Source organism: Callospermophilus lateralis, chromosome 10 (assembly GCF_048772815.1).
Source record: "Callospermophilus lateralis isolate mCalLat2 chromosome 10, mCalLat2.hap1, whole genome shotgun sequence".
Classification (NCBI taxonomy): Eukaryota; Metazoa; Chordata; class Mammalia; order Rodentia; family Sciuridae; genus Callospermophilus; species Callospermophilus lateralis.
The window spans coordinates 108844826-108854144 of NC_135314.1; the positions used below are offsets into that span (position 1 = coordinate 108844826).

The 9319-nt window shown below is 40.3% G+C and overlaps 1 protein-coding gene across 2 annotated transcripts; it reads right to left on the reverse strand.

The window, feature by feature from the left end:
- Positions 1–5879: 5879 nt before the first annotated feature.
- Positions 5880–8714, reverse strand: Strit1 (small transmembrane regulator of ion transport 1). 2 transcript variants are annotated; one of them, XM_076868399.1, is made up of 3 exons: positions 8620–8714; positions 6067–6165; positions 5880–5970 (listed from the first exon to the last, which is right to left on the reverse strand). In XM_076868399.1, exons 1-2 carry the CDS (start codon positions 8630–8632, stop codon positions 6071–6073), a joined length of 108 nt encoding a protein of 35 aa, XP_076724514.1. In that variant the 5' UTR covers positions 8633–8714; the 3' UTR covers positions 5880–5970; positions 6067–6070. The 2 variants fall into 2 exon arrangements, with proteins under 2 accessions (XP_076724514.1, XP_076966526.1); XM_077110411.1 differs by lacking the exon at positions 8620–8714 and adding an exon at positions 7207–7384.
- Between the last annotated feature and the right edge of the window lie 605 nt (positions 8715–9319).

A 9319-nucleotide genomic window follows, 5' to 3' on the forward strand; every position in this document is an offset into this window, starting at 1 on the left:
TAAGAAGGGCCTGTCTGTCCAGTCCAAGCAAATGACTGACAGTGGACCTAAATCAAGGACAATGACCAAAGCCCTAAGCCCTGGGATATGTCTGCTCTTCCATGAAAGCCACAGATCTTGTGCCCATGATTCATGCAGATGATTTGTAAGAAATTACATACCCACCTCACTTTTTCAAACCAAGAATCACTTTCAAAAGAGAGTGGAGTAAAAATAAAACATTCATCTTTTTCATTCTACGGGAAATGACTGACTCAAAATAGAATTCTTCTGCTTTCAGTGTTCCTTTCTCCCCTCGAAGGGAAACTTAGGCTAATGTATATTTATGCTTTATGTGATACTGCCTGTCCAAAATAGAAAAGAAAATAAGAAATACAGGGAAAGTTTGAGTAACTGCAATAAGCAAGAATAAATGTTTTGAGAACATATAAATAGAAAATAATTTTATTGCAAAAAGAAAGTGAAATTAAGGTCCATTTTACTCCGAGTAGGTGGATTTTACTTAAAGATGTTATGTCTGTTTGTGCATAAGGATCTCTCCTGTAGGATTCTGTGCTCTAGGGAATATTTCTCAGTTCTACCAAGCTTGGTAAGTCGTGAGAAGTTTCATTAAATATTTCAAAATTCATTGGAATCTATCTCTCTCCCCAGACACACTAGGGAATAAGAAGCCTTCTTCAAGAGTTTTTTTTTTTTTTTTTTTTAGTTAATTTTATGTCCTAATGCAGGATATGTAGAAAGTAATCTTTCTAAGCTCTAAAATCCAGTATGTATTTTGAGGGGACAAGGGGGAGAAGCAGAGAGTGGAGGTGTTTTCGCCATGTAAACTGGGCATCAATGCAATTGAAACATTTCATGGACTAGCCAACTCAATGTAATCATCCTCTCGAATAATTATATGGGCATTCTGATAGACTGTAAGCCAAAGATTTGGAAATTTTACATGTAAGATTTTATGCCTTGTGAGGTCTGTATGTAATCGATTACCTGAATCTACGGTTGGAAGATCACCGATCACTTCTTTGAGAACTCCAATCCAGCTTAAATTGCCCCAGTGACACCTTTAACATCTAAAGTTAGAACAGTATCATTGTGTATTCAATACTGTTTTAAGGAGAAAATAAACTGATCACGCATCTGATCCACATTTACTACTGGCCTTCTGTTAACTATATCCTCAGTCGGGAAGGTGAGAAATGGATTCACCCATAAATAGCTTAAAATTTAATGGGGAAAATATGATGCACATTTATGAAACTATTAATCCCCAAATAACATTGTATATCATCATTATGCTTTCGTGTAATTATTAAATATAATGAAATATTACACATCACAGTGATTTTTTTCAACTGTGGATGTGGAGACATGAAACTAAATCACTTATTGTAGGAAAATTTATTTCTATTCCTGCGTAAAAACAATGTTTCAATATGTCTAATGGACATTGAGCTCTTGAAATAATAAAATGTTTGTCAGAGGTGGACTGTAGAGACACATGGGTGTTCTGGAGGAGGCTGGGCAACTGGTACCTAAGAAGCAAGATAGTCTGCAGCTTCAGCGCACTAGAGGACCAAGTGCACACGGAGAAAGCTCTTACAGACGCTGGCGGTGGGTTGCCACAATCCTGCCTGTATAGAACAAAATGCCAGGACCTGCAGGCTAAGAAAGCAAGGAAGCTGATGGGGAGGATCGATGTCAATAGGAAGAAGTAAAGAGACTGTCTGCCATTATGGGAAATGGCAAGGAGGCTCCTCAGAAACTCCAGTTGGCCAGGAGCTTCAGAAATTCCACTTCTGGATATGTGTCCAAAGAAACTGAAACCAGAAGGTTATAGAAATCTACACTCCCAAGTCCATCGCAGCCCTGTTCACAGTTGCCAAGATGTGAAATCCATCCAGTGGAGGAAGAAAATGTGGTACATATACACAGAGGAATGCGGTCCAGCCTCAGGAAGGAGGAGCTCATGCCTGGCCACAACACGGAAGGATCTGGAAGACAAACCCTGCACTACGGGAAATACGCCAGGAGCAGAAAGCCACCCAAACTATCTCCCAAGTGTGTGTAGTCCCAGATCATGCTGCTCACGGAAGTTGAGTAGAATGTCGGTTCACAGGGGCTGGGCAGTGGGCAAAGGGAGGGATGTGGGTCAAAGGACCCAAGATTGTAGAGATTGGAAGATATATTTGCAACATGGTAATTATATTTAATAATAATGTATTATATCTTTCAAAATTGCTGAGAGTCGATTTTAAATACTCCCACTGCAGCAAATGATAGGTATGTGAGGCAATGGATCTATTAATTAGCTGGATTTAGTCATTCCACAGGGTGTACAGATGTCAAAACATCACATTGCATACCACAAATATATACAATTTTTGTCAATGAAAATAAATTTTGAAAATATTCTTAAAAGGGGAAAGAAAGAGAAACCGATCTCCAGCTAGAAAGCAAGCTAAGCCATGAGGTCATGTCTTTAGCTCCAAGTAAAACTGGAGCCACGTAGTGAAGAAGTCTGGGCTTCAGAGAGTAGAAGCTGCTTAGCCTAGAGGATCTTTTCAGCAGCTTTCAGGAGGTCTGTGAACCTTGAAATAGTATCTTCAGTTTGCACAAATGTTTGAGAGTTTAAAGCTCTCTCGGTTTCTCTCCTTAAAAATCTACAGCCCAGATGAAGTTCAAATGAATGAACAGACCACTGTTTAAATTAAATCAGTAATTATGAAAAAGAAGAAGGTGGTGTTCTCGGTGAAAGCCCACATGAGCCAACTCAGAGCTGCCCATCCAGTGGGACCAGCCCTGGTGTCCAGCCTGTCTCTGTGGCATGCACTTCCGCCATGCTGACTTCCAGCTGCCAGGGAGATATCGACCAACGCCTATACCCTTGAAAACATGAACCAGCTTCTTCCAGCCTGGAGGAGTCTGCTCCAGAGACAAACAGGTAAGTTCTCAGGTCTGGAGAAAACTCAAGTTAGGTCACTGATGAACATAGGTGAGCCTGACCTTCCATGCATTTTCTCTTTAACTTTTGGAAGTATTACTTTAAATAGAAGAGTATTAGGAAGACTTCTGAAAATGCAGAACTGAGTTTAAAAGACAAGAATCATGAATTAAGGGGGAAAAAATCTTCTCTTACTTTTTGAGGTGGAAATTAATGTCTGTAGAAAAATTAATGGAAGAGGATGAAATGGCAGAGGGTGCCAGAGTTACAAGGAAGAAATCAGATCCCTTCTAGAGCAGTGACTCTCAAAATAGGGATCCTGCGCCAGCAGCAGCAGCATCACCTGAAACCCTGATAGAAATTAGGTTCCCAAGCCCACTCCCCAGAGCTTCTGGGTCAGAAACTCTGAGAATGTGGCCCAGTGGCATGTGTTTTAAGATCTCCAGGGACAGTGGCCTGCACTACAGTCTAGGGACCACTTCCCTAAAGCAATGGTCTCAGATTTCAGGTGACCAAGCATCCCTGGGAGAATTCATTAAAGTGCAGGTTCCTGGCCTCACCACACAATTGTTAAACCAGAAACCTCAGGGGCGTGGTTCAGGAATAAAACCAAGTTTTATTCCATTCTAAACTATTTGCATTTGTCGTGGTTTGTAACACAGAGCCACTGGGAGGAAGAAAGAAACCAAAAAAAAAAAAAAATGTTTATGCACAAAAATATATCCAAGACTCTAATAAACCCTCATGAAATTATTACTCACCTTAAAAAAATATAAATATTATTTATTTTTTAGTTTATTTTCCGTGAGGCTAATTTAATGAAATGCCTATCATCTCCCCAGCAGATAACTCAGTATGTGTATCTCCCAGATAAAGGTTTTTCTTTTCCATTATTAGTTGCCATTGTTACAATGAATAAAATTAATAACAATTCTCTTAAATCTTTATCACAGAAATACAAAAAAGTGTCTTTTGTAGGTCCATACACCACTTTTGTTTGCTCTCTCATATTCTGGAATAGCTCCTCACCCACTCCACTTCTCAGTGCCAGGTATTTGTTAGAAAACCTGGGCTGTGAGCTTCAGTTTTCCACACTCTGGACTTGGCTGAATGTGCAATCAGGATTTTTGTCTTGAATGGCCTGCTAGATTGATCCAGAGACTAGTTTCCCTTGAGGTACTGTGTCTGGGAAGCATGCTTTCTGGGTGGCCCAGTGTACTTGCTGCCCTATCAGGAGGCATACAAGGTCTAGTTTTAACCCTTTCTGGGCAGTGAGATTGAGCAAGGGGTACAGGTGTCGTCAGACTGAACTATCCAATTAAAAAAGTGCAAATCACATTGTGTATTTCCTGCCTCAGACTAGGCCAGGACTGCCGTGTACGACCCCCACAGACAGCTCAACTAAGGGTCGCTTGAGTGAATTCCCTAAGGCATCAAATAAAACACAGACATACAATTTACCTTTAAATCAAGCCCCAGACGGCTCCTCTGCCCTCAGCCTCAAGCTCCCCAAATAGGCAAGAGAGAAGTCTCATGAGAGGTGGTGAGAGAGCGCGAGCACGGTTCAGAGTGGACTTTTACTGGGGGGACTCTAGATTCTTTAGAAATTTCCATCCAATGAAGGTCAAAGGGGCAGGGTTACAAGGACAGGTGAGCGCGTAGGTGGATCCCTGGGGATGTGGGAAGGCACGCCCCTGCACGAAGACACATTTGCATTTTCTCTACCCCCAAGATCAGGGTTACTGTCTTCAGTTACCTAAGCAACCAGAGCACAGGGTGACCAACAGTGCCTCAGCCCACCAGGAGGGGAAGCCAACACTGGTCACAGGCTATGTTGGCCTCCCACACAGGACCCCTGGCCATCTTGAGTGGAGGCTGGTCCTTCAAGACACAATGAAAGCAGGGTTCTCCTCCCCAACCAGGCATTTTCAGGGATCAGAACTATGAAACATATTTATTTTTTATAAGAAGGAAAATAAGTAGTGAGTTCATATTAATAGTTGCTATTCAATTCAAGATCACCAGGCATTTATTTGACATTTATACTGATGGTCTGACTTTCAAACCAGTAATATCCATATTACCACTAACAAAAACATCACTGAACATGGTTTTAAGCTGTCTGCCTCACAACATAGACAGTAAAGAAACACTGTTTTAAAGTCACTGGGGAGATTTCTGTACTCTTTGTGTCTATACCACCAACTTGATACTCTATTAGGTTTGTTCTAGCTTGTTTTAAATTGGGGGGATTACTTTTTCCTTTTCAAATTCTAAAAATTATAGAATTAAAAAAAAACTGTAAAACAAAGTGCATTCAGAGAGATCCAGCTGCCAAATCCCCCCAAAATGCAGTACATAGCCAGCTGCAATGGTCTACACCTGTAGTCCCAGCTACTGGGAAGCCTGAGGCAAGATGATCACTCAGTCCTAAAGCTCAAGACTAGTCTGGCCAACAGAGAAAGACCCTCTCTCAAAAAGTTGTTCCATTTTGGATTTGCAAAGACAGTGTGTGAACATGCTATTTCCCACATTTTCAATATGTAAGCATCTTTCTTTTTTTATACCTGGTAAGTGTATTAATAATGGCTCATCAATAGTAGTTTTAATATCATTTTTCTTGTTATTAGCAAGAGATTAAGAGCCAAGTTTAACTTTACACTTTGTTTTCTATGAATGGTCTGTTCTTCCTTTCAGCTCATTCTCCCATATTTTTTTTGGAGGGGGGGCAACATATTTAATTAAATTTATCAAATTTTTCCCCATTGCTTATGTATGGTTAGGAGTTTGCCTACTCTCTGGATATAGAGAAATTCACCCATGTTTTCTTATAATCTTTTTTTAAACCAATGATTTTAAATAAGTTCCTGAAGAGATGTTTATGAACCAAAGCACCAGCTAATATTCCAAACTAATAAAGTGATGCTGAACACCACAGTTTTTTTTTTAACATGAGACACATTTATTAATCAGTCACATTCACATCTTTCTGAAGTCTTCTAAAAGATGTCAATCTGAGGTCTTCTTGCCTAAATGACAAAAAGTTCCATTAGGAAAATAGAGAATATTTCTGAAGCAATATATGCTATGAATAAACAAACCTATTCAATTGTTAAAACCCTCACCTGTCTAAGAGAAGACAACATAAATCACTATGATGCAGCCCACAATCCAGCCGATCAGGAGAAGAATGGGGACCAGAAAGTGCTGTAACGTGGACTCCGCTTAAAAATAAACAAAGGAAAATGATTAGTTTAAGTCATTTTGGTGTTAAATCTTCTGATCAAGAGAATAAGTGTATGGTAATGTGAAGGGAAAATTCACTCCCTAGCATCCTGTGCATAGGTATTCTTTCTTCTGTATTAAGGATGCCTGTGGGTCAGCCCCAGCCCCTTGGAATACCAAAGGCTGTCCTTTTACAGTGTGTGACCTTGGGCAGCTCTCAGCTGGAACTTCCCTACTTGAAGGTCTAGGTGACAAGATGTGTGATACCTACCTCCTGGAGTGGTAAGGGTCAAATGGTACAATGCATGCTAGGCTTTGTCAACTCCAGGCCCCGTGGGGTTAGTGTACACAGAACACATCTGTCATTTGTGCAATGACACCTAGAGGACTGCTTACCCAACCACCACCCGCTGTAACTCGGAGGTGGTTCCCACAAAACTGGAAATCATAATGTGGAGAAGTGTTGGAGGATTGTTCTTGGTCTCAATGACTGGCTTTATATTCCACAGGGAAAGGAAAAGAGCATACCTTACATAATTGTTTTCAAATGAAGAAAAGAGACTATTTCTTTAAACTTGTTCATTATAACAACCAGCACTGAACTGGAATCTCTAGGCAGCAATAACCCAACTCACGAAGGGAAGACGTTTGACTATCATATTTCTCTGGCCCCTCCTATTTGTATTTTTACCAGTGAAAAGCAATTTGTAAATAGTCACTGCATCAATCCTGCTCATTCAAGCAAACACTTGTGCACATACACCTTGTGGAAAGGTTCAGACAGCATAGGAAGACAGCTCAGAATCAGGGTTCAGGACTCCCAATTCTTAACTGGAAAGCACAGCCAGGTCTGCTGTTAGCTACAGGGAGGCATGTTCTCTCCAAGTGTTCACCCCACCACACCTCCCAGCACTTCCAACTGTGAAGGGCTTTTTAAACGCTATTAAAATAAAGTCATCAAGAGACAAGACATTTCTAAAATTAGAACATGCTTTCATAAAAGCAAACTCTCTGAAGTTTAAAGGAACTTTAATACTTGCAAGCTATTTTTACAAGGGTCGGCATCTCTCTTAACTGATGACTAGAGTGGTCTTCCCTTGCTTCTCTTCTCACTGTGACCTTGAACGAGGCGTGAATCGGTTAATAAGAATGCTCTCTGCCCATCGTGCGCTCTGGCTGTACGTGTAAAGCAGTAGATGCCCTTGACTTTCATTTGGACAAGAGCCTGTTCGTGAGTTAAGGGGCCAGTACAGTGAAAAATATGGAACAGTAAATGTTTAACTGTTCATGTAAATGAGAATGGATTTTTGTCAGTTTCAAAGAACTTGAAAATTAATATTGATCTTTCAATTGAACACTTATAAATATTTTATGCAAGCATATTTAATAAAATTTAATAAGGCATATTTTAATGAAATTTACATTTAATAAAGCTCTAAAAGTAAATATTCTATTACTTTCTATTCCTTGTAAGACAGTATAACTTGCCATGCATTTCAGCACTCAAATGTAACCTTAGTGTTCTTTGAGCACTGATATTTCTGGTTTTTCCTCCAAGTGTAGCAATGTTTGGAGATGGGGGTACATAAACCCTGACAAACTCTGCACACTCATGTTATCAGCACAAGTACAAAACTTCTTTTTAAATCCAGAGAGTAATTTCGAAATGCTTCTCTCTTTGTCCAGCTCTGAGCACACCACGTGGTGACCGCTGGAGGTGCTCTTAAGGGCACTGCACTGTGGGTCCAGACTGCCCAAGCCCAGACCTGCTGCCACCACTCCAGTGCCCGTGGATAGACACTAAACTTAGCCATGTGTTAGTTTCCTTATCTGTAAAAGGGGGACGACGAGAAGAAACATATTGTACCAGGTCGTTGTTGGAATTAAAAGCAAAAATTCCTGCAGGTTTTTAAAGAACACGTCGTAGCACAGATATATTAAGCCTATTTTGTTATATTGGAGTCAATTATGTAAATATGAAAAATCTTTAAAGAGCAGAAAAAATAAATTTAGGTATGGAGCTTATTAGAGATGACTAAGCCAAATTTTCTCATTTTACAATCAGAAAGCAGGCTGGGAGAAGCCCAGCGACTGCTCCAAATTCACCTGGCCCATTAGTGATCCAGCACAGAACTTGGCTGTCCTTAACCCTGGCCCAGCACCCCAACAACCTCACATCCAGAGAAGTATCGGGGTTGACAACTCATCTTTCAAAATGAGCATGAATAAGATTAAGCTCCTTTTATTGTCTGATTCTTTCAAAATTCGGTACAACTCATAAGCATGATTTCTGAACGGCATATCTATCGAATTCCTTTTTGGCAGCTACATTAAAATGGCTAATGATCCTTTAGCAGAGATACCCTGTTCTTTAGAATGCAAATGCTGAGAAACACAAATAAACCCAAGTCCCGAATCCTTCTTTGCTAAAGAATCTGTGCCTTGGCTCTTACCTTTCCCGGCCATTCTTCCTGCTGTGGAGTGGCACCGCGGGGCACACTTACCTCTTCCTTATTGTTATCCAGCGTCTCTTTGAACTTTAAATAGAGAGATATCTGAAGAGTGTGGCAGCTGCCCCTCTCCTGCCTGCCAATTGTCTGCAGGGTGATGTAAGTCATTGGAAAGCAGAACTCCTGCTTCTGCTTTATTCTTTTATTATGGAGGAAACAGGGGGCTCCGGGGACTGGGACACTTCGGTAAGCTGAGTCTTCCTAACGCAGAGGCATGCACATTTTTAATCCTCTTTAGATGATGAGAAGAAAATTTTCAGTAAGGGAGTACTCAGGAAAAATGACTTGGAAACTACAGACTCCATCAAGAGGGAGGGTGATACACAAGAAAGAAAGGATTTGGGAGGTGGAGAGATATGGGTTCAAATTCCAGCCCTGCTATTTCTGTTATGAAAACTAAGTCGTTTAACCTGGGCTTTGAGTTCTTTAATTTTAAAATGAGAATAAAAATACTTACACAGGGGAATTACATAATGGCAAAATGAAAAGCCATATGAAATTTAGACAGTTCTTTATTATATTGCAGATGCAAAAGATAAAATAAATTAAATGATGCCCCATCCTTTGAACCATCCTAAAATCAGAAATTGTTGATATAAATGTACTAGAAACTAAACAACACAGACCCTGTGGTGTTACCTAG

Excerpts from the sequence above, each read along its gene's own strand:
- Strit1 (XM_077110411.1), bottom strand. The coding sequence starts at position 7,231 with ATGCCGACCCTTGTAAAAATAGCTT. Across the intron at positions 6,166-7,206 it reads GACCCTTGTAAAAATAGCTT|CGGAGTCCACGTTACAGCAC; the intron begins GCAAGTATTAAA and ends TTTATTTTTAAG.